Here is a 14,096-nt window from a genome sequence, read left to right as displayed (position 1 = left end):
CGAGAAGCAGGGCTTCAGGACGCGCAGCGGTTGCTTTTGGAAGGCCAGAAATGAATCTTGCCTCCCCTTCCTGCTCCTCTTCCCCAGTTTATATTACTGAGCTGACGTCATATGGTATGGAATATCTCCTTGGTCAGCCTGGGTCAGCTGTTCTGGACGTGGTCCCTCCCAAGATCGTGCCCACCCACAGCTATTGGTGAAGGTGGGGGAAGGAATGCTGGAGGGACAACCCTGATGCTGTGCGAGCAGTAGTCATAATATTGATACCAACAGTAAGCACAGCACTGCAAGAGCTGCTGTGGAAAATCGCTACCATCCCAGACCCCCTACAGGTAGTTTCACTCAAAACATGTCATGTGGTGTGCTGCTTTGACATTTGCTGTTTAAAACAAAAAGCAGCTAAGTTTGTCAAAGAAGAAGAGATCAAATAAAGAAATGCAAATTCTTGTGCAGTTGTTAATTTATTTATGAAAAGATAGAGATTTAATTTTCTGTAAATTACTTCTTTGAAGAATGTTATTCTTTTCAGTAATGAATTTGTTAAAGGTAACCCCACCAATCCAATGCTGTGATTTATGCAGGAAAGGAAAACCAGAGAATTTGACAAAATGTACCCATGGAGAAGAACCTCTCTGGCAATTTGGTGGTCAGAACACCACTGCTGTGTAAGCTGCTGTAGAGCCACACAGAAATCCGCATCAGCGAATTTTGAGTTTGTCAGAAGAAAAAAACCCAAATGTTGTGGTTTGCTGCAGCTTATAAAAGCAACAATCCAGTGTCTGTTACCTGGCTGCTGGTGGAAGTGTTTCTCTTGGCTCTGAGAAGGCCTGTCGCATGGCTGGTGGCCTGGTTGTGTGGAGCAGTTTGCGGTGGGTGGGGATGGCGGGACGAGGGGATGAGCGAGCCCCAGCACACTCTCGGCACCTTTCCCACATGGATCCTGGGTCCTGCCAGTCCTTGCCCAGAGCCTGGGGCCAGGAGCGGACCTGTGCCTGGGGGGCAAAGCCAGAGGAGGGGAAGTGGGAACCCACTCTCTTGCACTGTCCCTAATTTTGTGGCAGCTGAAGCGAGGTGAATCTGGGCATGACTGGGGCAGGCAGGGAGCACTGGTTTGAAGTGAAGTTTTCAGTCAGTCCCTTCTTCTCTTACTTTTCGAAACTGGCAAGACACCAGTAAAGGAAAAGAGAAATAACTATAATCCAAAAGCTGTATTCTGACTTGAAAAGGGATTGTGTGAATCTTTGTACTGATGGTGCACCACCTCAGGCATTGCTTCTGCAGCATCTTCCTGAAGGGGAACCAGTTTGCTCCTTGCAGCATGGCTTTACTCACGCTGCTACTGAGCAAGCCTGAGCACATTACCAACACTGATTTTCCTAGTATTTCTAAGTCCATGCAGGTAGTTTCAGACAGCCAAAAGCTAGTTCTTATGCAGCAATCACTGTTTGCATATCCAAGGTAAAACTCCCCCTTGCGTCTGATCCTTAGCTGGTATCCTCTGGAGGAGGAGCATGGTTCATGGAATGGTTAAAGTGGAATGACTTTTCTTCAGTCCTTCCTTGTTCAGTTATGCTGTTTTCTAAAGGAAACAAAGAAAAATATACATAGATAGATAGACAGATTTTACAGTGTCTTGATTGAAGTCTGTGGTGCTTAATTATAGTGTATCACAGTGTCAGGTCTGACGTGCTGCGTTGTTACAGCATAGCTGATTTCTTGATGACTCTGTTCTCAGAGATGCTTCATGTGTGCTCTGAGAAGAGAAAGTTTTCATGTTACATATCTGGTTCCAGAAGTGATCTGTTATTGACATTTTTCCAGATTCTACTTTTGTTGCATGTGAATTTTGTAATGGTGACAAGTGCTTTCTAGCATGTGATGGTGTGCAACTAAACAGAAAAACCTCTTTCTAGTACCAGAGTGCTTAGAGTCTCGTTCTTTCACATAAGTAAATATTTTCTTGTTGATTATTTTGGAATGCACTGTCAGATGACAGTTTTTAGCAATCAAGCTCAACTCTTACTATGCTTTTTCTCCCCCTGCCTCTCCTTACCCTTTTGTTGTTTTTGTGGGGTTTTTTTAACCAAAACACATTTGTTATCTAGCAAGAAGTTGAGAAGTTTACAGACCTAGAGAAACTCTACCTCTACCTTCAGCTGCCTTCGGGTCCCAACAATGGAGACAAAAGGTATGTGTGTGAGAGTGCAAATGTGAACACCTAGTCCTGAAAACTTACTTTACTTCCTCTGGCACTTGTCTGCTGAGGAACCAGCTGAAGCAACCCTTATTAAATATTAAAGACTCTTTCTAAAGATTTTATTTTAAAAAACCCCAACTTTGGAATCTTTAGTGCATGAATAGCTTGTAAATATAAACCTCCTAAAATGCAAAAGTCATCTGAGAAAGTGTTTTGCAGCCTGTTATCATTCCTTTGCTTTTTATGTAGGAAGTGATAATATAGCAACACAAATGTGATGGTGGGGGAAAGAAGGAACTAATGGTGTTTCTGGCAACATTTGTTTGCCTAAAGGAAGATCTAGAAAACCAACCTGTAGATAGTAACATGACAAAATTAGTGTATGTTCCCAGTAGGATGGTTATAGGCAGGCAGAAGCACTCTTAAGCATCTGCTGTGAAGGTATTTCCCAAGGGCAGCTGGCAAACTGAGTGGGCAAAAAGCTTTGTGGTGGTCAGTAAGGAAGAAGAGATTGAAGAGAAGAAAGTAGTTGAACTCTCACCTTACAGCTGTGTATCAGTCCAGAACTGGAATGTGGAGTCTCTTTTTTTTTAAACAGTGTATGAAAGAGAGAAATAACTGCTGCATGCACCTCAGGGAATAGCTAAATGTGTAAGGTGCTGGCCTTCGTCTCTGGTGTCTCTCCATCTGTGTAGGCAGGCAATTATTAAGTCTTGTAAGAAGGAGCTATGGAGTGAAGCCTTCATTGGCACTGTTTCTTCTTTCACTAGTGATCAGATCTCCATGTCATCCAGCCGTGCCCAGCAGACGCACGCCTTCTCCTGGATACGGAACACCTTGGAAGAGCACCCCGAGACATCTCTTCCCAAGCAGGAGGTTTATGATGAATACAAGTGAGTGCTCCAAACATATGGCTTTAGTGAGTGTAGATAGTTCCGTGACAGTGGGTCTATTGTCCACTGATGTACAAGTGCCTTATATACTGATGTACCTGAGCATGTAGTAGCTACAGCAAAGCACACTGCATTCGTTATTTCTGCCACCAAAGATACGACTGTGATGTTTAAATTGTGCATTGCGTATACTGAAGGAAAGGTACAAGTATTTCTTAATAAGTAAATATCTATATCAATATTGGTTTTACTTAGTGGACAGAGTGACACAGGTAAAAAGCACCAGTTACTGTCTTACAGTACATGTGAGTCTACTTGTATATACATACATAAAAGACTGCCTTAACAAGGACGAGGGGTTGAATTGTCCCTCCTGGAAGTGCAGCTATTTTGCATGCAAGATCTAGCCCATCACACGTTTTTTTTCCAGAATATTGCATAAATATTGGACTTTACTGCAGCAAACCTGATTTCTACAGAGGCACAATGTATCTGAATATGTATGAAACCAGTAAGCAAGGCCACTGTGAGTCTGTGTTGTCAAGTCTCAAAGCTACCGTGTAACGAGAAAGCAATTAGAAACAAGGGAGAGGGAGCTGTCTGACGGAAGTTGGATTTGAATTCATTTACAGAACACTCCCCAGGGGGGGCGGGAGGGGGGAAATAATCATCCTCAGCCAGTTGCTTGAAGATGAGTAACAGATTTATGATCTAGTACGAATATTTCCATAATCTGAACAATTACAGTAATTTGCAGCAAGCTGAATCCCTTCACCTCCTAAGCGCCTACAGGATTTGGCCCTTAGTAATCGTTATTGCAAGGTTGCCTTCTGTGAATACCTCCTCTTAATTAACTCTCTCTGGTCAAGTTTTTTTTAACTCTGAGCTGAAACGTGATGGCATTTGCTTGCCTGGGGTTGATAAACATGCACGCACCTATTTCAGAAATCTCACCATGGACTGGAGTGGTGACGCAGCCTGGAAATAGAGCCAATGGCACAGACGTGCCGGGGTGGCCAATCCGCGAGCGGCAGCCGCTCGCGCAGACACAGCAACAGCAGCAGCTGCTGTGCGCCACGGAGATGGAAGCCTTATTCTTAAATATATTTCTTATTAAATAATTTATGGCCTGCTTCAGCAACAAATCTGCTTGGCTTCCATGCTGTGCCAAGCTGCAGATGCCCGGAAAAATCATCATCTACAGATTGTGGAGTGTGAAATTTGGATGGCTTTTTGTATGTAGCTGCATCAAGTATTTGTGTATTGTGGTGGGGTTTTTTTTCCCTAACAAAATAAGGGTGGTAAGCAAATATTCGGGAAAATATCAAATGTTTGGAATCTGTTCTCTTTTGAAAGCATCTGTTCTGTTTTTAAAACATTCAGTTTCTTTGAATATTTTCATGAGTTATTCTTGCACACCAAAGGAAAAGTAGTCTTGGAGTGGGAGGTGGGAAACAGGCATATAAATAGACAAGAGAGCTGGTTTTGATAAGTCATTTTTCTTTACCTAAGGGTGTTAAGACCTCTCCAAAATCACTTCTGTCATATTAACAAGTTATTATTTCTCTATGCGCAAAGATAGATACTGTATGAGCTCACAGTGTGCAGGCTTATGCAGTCTGCATGTGTAAATCAAAGTTACAAGGCTTTGGAGGAGTGCTGTATCCTACCAGCACCTCAATTGCTGCTGTAAATTTTGGTCAAAATAAATCTTGCAAAACTCCTGGGCTTCTGTATCATATTTCATGTGTTTTTGTGGATTTGTTTTGTTGGGTTTTTTTATGAAGGCAGAAGTTTGAACTCCACATTAGTCCACCATTTGCAAGTGTTGATCATGTTTCCAGCTCCTCGTTTCATCAGTCTCCTCTCGCTGAGCTTATTCAACATAGTGACTCTCCTTTCTGTTTTCTTACTCTTTTATTGAATTGTGAGTTCATCTCTCTAACTGATTAAAAGTGAATGGGTTCACCCCCCTTTTGAAAGGGATAAGAAAAATGAAAAATGCATCATAATATAAGGCACTAGCACTTGGGAAGGTTGAGAGCTTGCAGCTGAACTTCAGAAAGGCGAGAGATGAGAGCTAGTTTGCCTCACTTGTTGGTGCTGTGATGCCTCTTGCACTGACCGAATTCATTGGACTATAAGAAGCTGTGTTTCTGCTGGGTGCACATGTTTTTTTTTCTGCCAGCTTCCTCTGATCTGGGAGTTATGAGGGAATATCAGTCTGGAAGATACTCTGGGAACTCATGGGGAGCTGCCTGACACATGACCTAGGCTGCACAGAATGGATACTGCTTCCCATCAAATCTATTCAGTGGGTTTTTTTTTTTCCTAAGTCAGTCTTACTTGAGTATTTCCTCCCTCTTAGTAAACATCCTTCTGGAGGCAACCAGGTATAGATTTAGCTGAGTTTAGAGAATTAGAGTTTTGAGTCTAAATGCAGTTCTGCAGCACTTATGCAGACAAAATCCCTATTTGCTCACAAAATTATTCGTTGAGCCTTCAGTAAACACTTGGGTCCTCCTATCTTGCTTCTACTGCAGGGATGCAAGGAAAGTCATTCATTCATATTTAAGTTGGTGCCCTGAAGATACACCTGATCTGCTTAACATGGATTAGGAGGTCTTGGAGTTAGGTCTCTTTCCTTTAGTCTGTAAATCATTAATCCTTGTTTCTCTGGCTGCAGGGCCACTTGATGGCACCTCATGCATAGATTATGTGCAGTAAGTGTTAAGGATGTTAACCAATAAGTTAGAAGAATGTTCAGAAACTAGCACAGAAGAGAGCAGTTGGTATAGGAATACCATGTCTGTTGAGTAAAAGACACAAGATGCAAACTGTTCTTGTTTCATTGTACTTAAGTATTTTGAAGTAAAACTCCCTAACAGGGACAGGATTAGACCTATTGTGTTGTAAAATTGAGTCCTCTATCATAAGCAACTACCTATATGTTACTTTTAAAAACCAATCAAGCTCCATCTAAAGCAGTTGTTTCCCACACTGCTGCTGTTGGGAGTCTGACCAGCATTTTCAGTTCTTTAATGGTTTTCAGACACCTGGTTTCCAACCTACCTCATTATTTTAGGACTCATTTCTGTGCCAGCATTGTTCATCAGCTTCCTAAGATTCTTTTTTCTAATCCATTTTCAGAGACCAGTTGTTTTGCTGGATTGGATAAGTCAAGACCTTTGTTTCATTTCATGCAATAGGTTCTTTATCATTTGCTAGTCATAATGGGTTTTCTGCCCAGGAAGCTATGTAAGCTGGGCTGGATAGCGTGACTGTTTCATTGACTTGTTGATTAATCTTTTTTGTGCTTTAATTCAGATGCAGCTGATACATTTTATATCTTGAGTACATTTAATTCAAGATATTGACCAAAAAAAAAAAAAGACTTTTATGTATGGGAGCTCTGTTCAAATGAACATAAGCAACCGCGTGTCCATTGTCATTCCTGTCTCTGTGTAGACCTTCCCTCCCCCCATCTGTTTCCCAGCCACCCTTCAAATAAGCAAAACAGCTCCTGGGCTCAGCTATGTGCCAAGAGTACAAGTAGCAGAGAGAAGAGCTTCAGGGAAGAGACTCCTGATATGTGTGTTGTCAAGTCAATCAGGGACCACAGATGGACATGGAGGGTTCTCAGACGAGCCAGGAGAAGGAGGGGCCATGTGGGATGATCTGTCTGAAAACTGAAATTACATGATAGTAATAATAGCTCAGAAATCACAAGCTTGCAGGAGTTGCCAGTGTGGATAGGAGGGGACCATGTAACTAATGTTTTGCTGTTAGCAAGTAGCTGTCTTAAAACAGATGTGCTAGACTTGAGGAAGAGATTTCACCACCACCACCCCCTTATTTATTTATTTTCTCATAGCGAGGGAGAGAATAATTTTAACTTTAAAGTTAGTCAATTGGTAGGTCCCTAATCTTGTTGATTTTGTGTTGGGTTGGGTTTTTTATTTTGTTTTGCTGGCATTGTTGAATTTCAGTCAAAGATACTGCTGTCTGTGGCAGAGAAATTCAGAGAACCCTCCTTTGCATGCTGGTTGAGGTTTAGTAATCAGTATCAGCAAGTGACAAAGACCCAACTTTTAGGAGTTTTTAGAGTAAATTTAAAATCTATTGGAGCCTGGCAAGATGCAAGGGGGGAAAAAACTGCTTAGAGATCTGTTATTATATGTAAAGCAATGTCTGATGCCTATAAGGGTGCAGTGAGGCAGGAGAGGTATTCCTTTGTATTAACTTCAAAGGGATGTATCCAGAGTCCAGATTCTGTGACTGACATGCCTTGAAATGGAATATGTCAGTAGATAAATTGGATAAAGACCTTCTTGATGTCCCATACAGAAACTAGACTAATGGCTGACTGTATACCAGGTTGTCGCAACATCTCCTAGTTTGGACAGAGTGGCTGGGGAAAGCAGGTGTACACAAACTCTGAAAGGAAATTTTAGAATAAAGCAAGAGTAAATCTTGCTGTTTATCATAAAAGTCATTATGTTTGTGGTGATGCTTTCCAAGTGTAGGATACCTACCTATTGGCAAAGTAAAAGCTGCAGATACTTGCTCTGTAATTACTACTATTGTTACAGAGGAAATAAAAGCAGCAGAAACATCTCAAGAAATACACACTGCTTTCTGTAGAGCTGCAGTTTTCAGAGAAAACATGTCGATTGCCTTACTTGGATGCAAATGCCATTGCTAATTGTTACGGGTTTTGCTAGATAATGCTGGGGGTGAAATGTTTCATGAGTGCGGCTTTGTCTGTCTGCCTTGGCAGAGATGTGTTTGTTTGTATGTAAGTACCTCATAGTAGCAGGCAGCATGGTGTAGGAGATCATTGTTTTTCCGCTCTCCTGCCGATGCCCACACAGGATTGTGTACAGTCACCTCCTCTTTTCAGAGGCAGGTTGTTTTTGTGTATTGCTGGTAGGACTCCTCCTCATGGGAAAGGAGGTCATTGCTGTCTGGTGCTGACCCTGTGACTGCAGGAAATGGCAGTGAGAATGCTTTAGTGGTATGTTTAGGCACAGTTAACATCTGTGAAATACCACCAGGCTCTTGAACAAAAGGTGATATGACATTTGTATTTTTGTGCAGCCTTAAGCACTTGCTGTGTAGGTAAACCTTCCAGAGCAGTTCCCTGTTTTTTTCCCTGTATTCACTTGTTTGAGATTTTCCAGAACATTCACGTTTTGCTGTGAAATCAGTGATTCTTGTTCTCTGCCTCAAGGAGATTTTTTTAAAATATCTGAGATGCTGAAACATCTGAATAGATGTTGAAACAAAATTCCTTCTGTTGTTTTTGTGAACAAGAGAAGACAGAGAACAGTGCCCATTTTACTAGAATTAGTATTAGCAAAACAATTACCGGTTGTTGCTTTATTACCTTATATAATCAGATTGTGTACTAGGTGTCACCAAGATCTGTATTTGCAGAGGCAATTGAAATGTCTTGTTGATGTGGAACTGTTAATGAATTTAAGGATGTCTATATTAAGCAGCCGTCGTAGATGAGTAATGGTGTGGTAGTAAGAGGACTAAGTCTTTAGTACATCTCTATGTTACAACTAGAAAGATGAAGCCAGTTCCCTGGTAAGGTATATTTTATTGAATTTGGTTCTATTGAGTTGTGTTAAAATGCGGTTGTGTAGGCAGAATCTTTCTCTGGACGCTGTCAAATCTCTTACCTAGTGCTTTTCGAATATTCCTGCAGGATTTCAAGCCTTCCCACACTCAAGCTATACTTCTGGCTAGAATGTTGTCTCTGCTTTTATTATGTCCTAAAATAAGTGGATTGAAACATATGCTTCAAACTAAGTTGTGGAGTAAAACCTAACTCTGCTCTAGATAATGCCACTACTTGTTATGTCTCCACATGACTTGTCTTTGAACTCAGTAGAGAACAAGGCAAGAACTATGATATTAATAGCTCTGTTTATACATTTTTAATGCGCTCAATTCGTTGTGGATAGCTTCATTAATGTTAAATGTGGTTCTAAATATGGATGGGTATAAGTGTTTTCTTTTGAAAACCTTTGATGGAGTCTAGCATGCGGGCTGGCCTCTTGTATTAACTTTGATTCCATTCACGCTTTCTTTCTCTTTGTTGCAGGAGCTATTGTGACAATCTTGGCTACCACCCATTAAGTGCTGCTGACTTTGGAAAGATCATGAAAAATGTCTTTCCAAATATGAAGGCCCGTCGTCTAGGCACAAGAGGCAAATCAAAATATCCTTTCCTAGAATGCTTCTCGGTAACTTCAGCACTTGTCTGGAGAACATCTGTTATGGCTTAACTACCAGCTAAATGTAGAAGTAATGTTAAATAACCCTTTGCCAAGGTCTCACTTGAAGTGTGCATTTACCAAGAGAATGAAATACTAGTGAGCAGCCCGGAATTATTTGTCTTCCGTAGAGGGAAAAAAACCCTTCCATGTAGTGAATGGAGAAGTTACCTGTTGGTTAAATTGTTTAATAAAGTACAGCGTTGGATTATCTAGCAGTGGAGTCCAAAGCTTGGTAGTAGGAATTTTAATGAAGAAATCTTATGGTGTCATTTTAGTTTGATCCAGGGAATCTCTTTCAGTTCTGTTTCTTTAGTTTCTAATTCAAAATTATTTAAAGGTGACCTTATATCACACTTATCTTGATACCTCACATTTATTTTGCTGTAATTATGCTCCATCCAGGTTAATGCAAGCAAATACAAAACTCCATGGTCTAAGAGAAAAACAGACATAATTACAGAGTGTGAAAAATTAATGATCCTGAAAAGGATTTGTGTAACAATGTGGAGAGGAGAGAAGGCTGATTTGATTTTTAGACATATAAACAAGTGAGTAAGAGTAATGGAGGGAGTATGCTTTTGTGTACTGATTTGATGGAGATCAGTTTAGGAGCAAATCTGGGTATTTATGTCCATGTTTTTGCAGAGGCAGAATTATCATGAGTGGGGACCGGGACAGAAAAGTTATGTGAAATCTTAAGAAGAAATGTCCTCAGCAGGCACTTGTCATGAGGAAATTCTTCCATTTGTGCAAGTCTCTTAGGACAAAGAAATATCAGGAAATTTAGCAAAACTAAACTAAAAAGAAAAACCTCATTATAAAGTAAGAAGAACAACTTGTAATAAAGTAAAACCTAAATTGGGGAACACATTTTTTAATAGTGATTAACTTTTGGAAATGGATTCTCCATCTCACTTTAGGCCTGGTTTAGGAAGGGAGTTTAGTCGAAATTTATGTTAACGATTTAAATATTGAGGAGCTAATTGGAAGAACGTGGCATGGTTTAGTGGTTCTTCTAAGTTATCAAAGGACATTCATCACACCCAGCAGCACTTCCTCCTCTGCACAGATGGAGAAGCCCAATGACCTGCCCAAGAACACAGACATTTATAGGCTCTTGATTCTGACTAGGCATGAGACAACGTTCATGACAATAATTATTAGATCTGTTGTTGAGTTTGCTTATAAAGCTTATGAGAGATATCGTAAGAATTACAGCTCTTCCTTCTTATCCTCCCAACTAACAAGCAGAGACGATTTAGACCTTAATTCTTGTGCACATATTGCTACAGTGGACTGAGGAAGAAGGCTTTTGTGCATATGCCAACACTGCCCAACCTTGACTTTCATAAAACTGGAGATGGGGTATGATATACACTTGTTTATTTATTTCTGCAAATTAACATTTATTATGTTGGGTTGCTGTCTGTAATTTTCAAAATGAAGTGCTGTGTATTTTTTAAGATACTTCCTTACAATACTTAACATTCTGAATTGTTTGATATTCTGTAAAGTTCAGAATGAACTGCAGTGCTATTAAAAAGAAACTAAGTGAGGAGGTGAAGCAAATTTTCAGTGTTGCCACCCACGAACTGTATCTTTTTAATTCTAATTGTGTTTTGGTTTTACTATATGTTTTTTAAAAAACCCAAGCCAATACTAGGGAAGCAGAACACCAGTGAAAGAAGCAGTTAATGGGTAACAGTGGCTGTTAATAAGAGTCTGGATGCAGGGAGCATCAGTTGCTGGTGGTCCAGATACTAGGATTCTCTCTGCAATTTTCTTCCAGAAATGTCAGCTCCATATAATGCCTTTGGAAACAGCCAGTAGATAGTTAAGACATTTAATTTTGAATTATATAAACATTATCATCTCATTCTCCCAGTTTCAATAAATACTGTGAACATACTCAATTTTTTTTGCATTTCTCATCATCATTTGCTCCCTGTTTTTGTTTTCATGCCTTAATGACCCTTAATAATTAAAGTAACCTTTCCTCCTTTGTTGGTTTGTTCTAGTTGGATGGAGCAGAGCCGTCTGGGCAGCTGCAAAGTGCTGATGAGGAAGTCATCTCTGCAGCCTGCCGGCTTGTTTGTGAATGGGCCCAGAAAGTGCTGAGCCAGCCTTTTGACACAGTATTGGAATTGGCTCGTTTCCTTGTAAAAAGTCACTATATTGGTACCAAGTCAATGGCAGCTTTAACAGTAATGGCAGGGGCACCAGCAGGTAAGGAGATAACACTGACTTGATGAAACAGAGAATCTTATTTACAAGAATAGTAACACCCTTGTTTGAGGAGGTGCTTCTCATTAGGGCAAGCTTGAAACACTGACTCTAAGCATTGAGCGTGCATTTACGTAACTTTAGTCCACATTGCTGCAAATTACTTTTGTTGGTAGTCTGGGTAGAGAGACTGAAAATAAGCAGAAGTCTCTTTATTTTGTGATTCTCACATTCCTCCAGTTTGGACCCTGGTCTTCTAAAGCACTTCTAAGTGCACTTCTAAGTGGTCTTCTAAGTGCACTTCTAAGTGCATATGAGTAATTGGGCTGAATTTATGCATTTAGCTGTATCAGGAGCCTGGTGTGGGTACAGTGCTGGATTGTAGACAACTGCTGGTGTAGCTGTGTTTCTGTCTGATAACTTGCCCCGATTTGGAAACAATTATCTGTCTTAATTTTCACTCGAGAACAAATTTTCTTACAAGCATTTCTGATCCATCAGATGCAGATTTTCCTGAGGTGTTTGATCAGTGGCAGGTAGTACAAGGCAGGTCAGCTACTGTTATTGATCATGTTAGAAATATGGGCTTGAAGGATAGGAGAGCCTTCTCTGTGGGCAGGTGTGTGACTGAGATTCCAGCACTCGATTTCAAATCTTTGTTAAGGATCGAGGTAAAGAGAAGAGTTGCTTTGTTTTGCTGGATCAGATGCATTCCTGTTCTATTCAGTCTCTGGGAAAGCTTACATTTGATGCAATTTTTTAATACATTGACTTTTGTGCACTTTGTTTTGCTCTTCATGCTCAAAATCAGTCAATCATTTTAAATGTGGGGTTTTTGTGGCTCTGGATGAACCAAATTCTAGAAATGAAGGATGAGTTGGGAAGTACAGGTGCACAACATGACCCTCAGACCTCCCTCTGAGAATTTCTGCCCAGACTTGTCAAGCAAAATGTGTCTGTATCAAGGCAAATCTCATGAGACAGGCAATTTCAAATGGTCAGGGCTGTAGGTTGGGGTGATTATCTTTCTGGATTATGGTCTTTCTCCTTTTAGCTCTTTCCTTTATTGCAGTGTTGCTTTGATTCATTGGTTCTGCTTGGTGTGCTGCTAGAAGGAACACTAGGTGTATGTACAGTTCTTCAACTTGTATATCTTTTCCCTCTTACTTCCTTCAAGAGAGGATGGCTTCTTTCAAGGAAAAGTGCACACCTCTGTGGCTTGGATAGTCATCTCAGGAGAGGTTTTTCCTCGAATGGCAAATAAAGTATTCCCATTCCTCTTTGTCACATGGAACTACAGTGTCTCTGTGCATTAACTGGGGAAAGAGCAAACTTTTACCCTCAAAGAAAAATTTGTTGCATTTTATTCTTATAATTGTTACTTGTCTTTGGTATTCAGCCCACTTTGATGAACTGTTTTCCAGTAATTGCAACATATTTGGGCATTTCACTGCTCTGTGAAGAAGGAATTGTAGAAGTGGAGACATGTTGTGATGTTCAAGCTCTCATGGTATATTCAGACTGCTGCTGAGAGGATGGGCTCCAAGAACACAGTTCCTAAGGGTGTATTGGGTGTCTGAAACCATATATTCGCCCTACAATGGTGTTTAACTCATTAGGAGTTATTTTAGAAAACTGTGAAACCTGAAAAGTGTAAATGAAATTATTTTAAAGCATTTTAGAGGGACAGTTCAACAGAGTTAGTTGGTCACTGAAATAGCATACTAATCCTCTTGAATGTTAATAAGTAGAAGATCATAAATGTGATATGATTTTTTAAGGGAAACTGGCATCAGCTGCCAAGATGAGACTAATTCTCTTGTTCTCTGTGGAAGCACCACTAGCTTGCCTGTGATCAGCAAGGACATTGTCTCCAGAAAAACATGTTCTCCCTTTCAAATTTCTAGTTTTTTCTACTTCTTTTCTCTTTGTTCCCTGGACGCTTATCTGCTTGCTCTTGTTTCACCATTATCCCTGATTACACACAGGTTGTGGTCCATTATGGTACCAGAAGCATTGCACTTGAGACCTTGGCTATTAGACAGTGTCATCTGCTCAGAGCTGCTTCTCTGACACAGACCCACAGCTTTCTGGAAAGATTTTTCATTTTTAAAGCTGCCTTTAGACATTGACGACAGAACAAAACACAATAGATGATGGATTTTAAAGGTTCATCTAAACAAATTCGCTGCCCTCTACTGTCTGTTCAGTGAAATGCATTTTGGGAGGGATTTTGCTGACGAAAAAGTTGCAATGTGAGATTACTAGAAACAGGATGTTGGTACACAGTATTTTAGCAGCTAACACACAGCTTGTTTAATGGAAAGTTTGCTACAAATGTGGAAATAAAATGAAACCCTAAACAGGCTAGAGCATGGAGTGGATGGCAGCACCTCAGAGAGGAGGTGTTCCTAGGGTGGTTATGGAGATGCCTGACAGGTATTCTGTGTGGTTAGATACAGAAGTGATACTACAGCAGATGGGGTATGTGTG

The 14,096-nt window shown here is 40.5% G+C and overlaps 1 protein-coding gene across 2 annotated transcripts in view; it reads left to right on the top strand.

Annotated features, from left to right (window-relative positions):
* RFX7 (regulatory factor X7) overlaps nt 1–14,096 on the top strand; it is a 55,582-nt gene that overhangs the window by 32,906 nt on the left and 8,580 nt on the right. For both annotated transcript variants that reach the window (XM_061999525.1, XM_061999526.1), the window contains 5 exons: nt 2,106–2,188; nt 2,968–3,090; nt 9,206–9,326; nt 10,665–10,745; nt 11,399–11,606. In XM_061999525.1, the coding sequence (XP_061855509.1) occupies nt 2,106–2,188; nt 2,968–3,090; nt 9,206–9,326; nt 10,665–10,745; nt 11,399–11,606 (616 nt within the window). The remainder of the gene's footprint in view (nt 1–2,105; nt 2,189–2,967; nt 3,091–9,205; nt 9,327–10,664; nt 10,746–11,398; nt 11,607–14,096) is intronic.

The sequence above is a fragment of the Colius striatus genome, chromosome 7 (assembly GCF_028858725.1).
Source record: "Colius striatus isolate bColStr4 chromosome 7, bColStr4.1.hap1, whole genome shotgun sequence".
Taxonomy (NCBI): Eukaryota; Metazoa; Chordata; class Aves; order Coliiformes; family Coliidae; genus Colius; species Colius striatus.
This window is presented reverse-complemented; position numbering and strand designations above follow the sequence as displayed.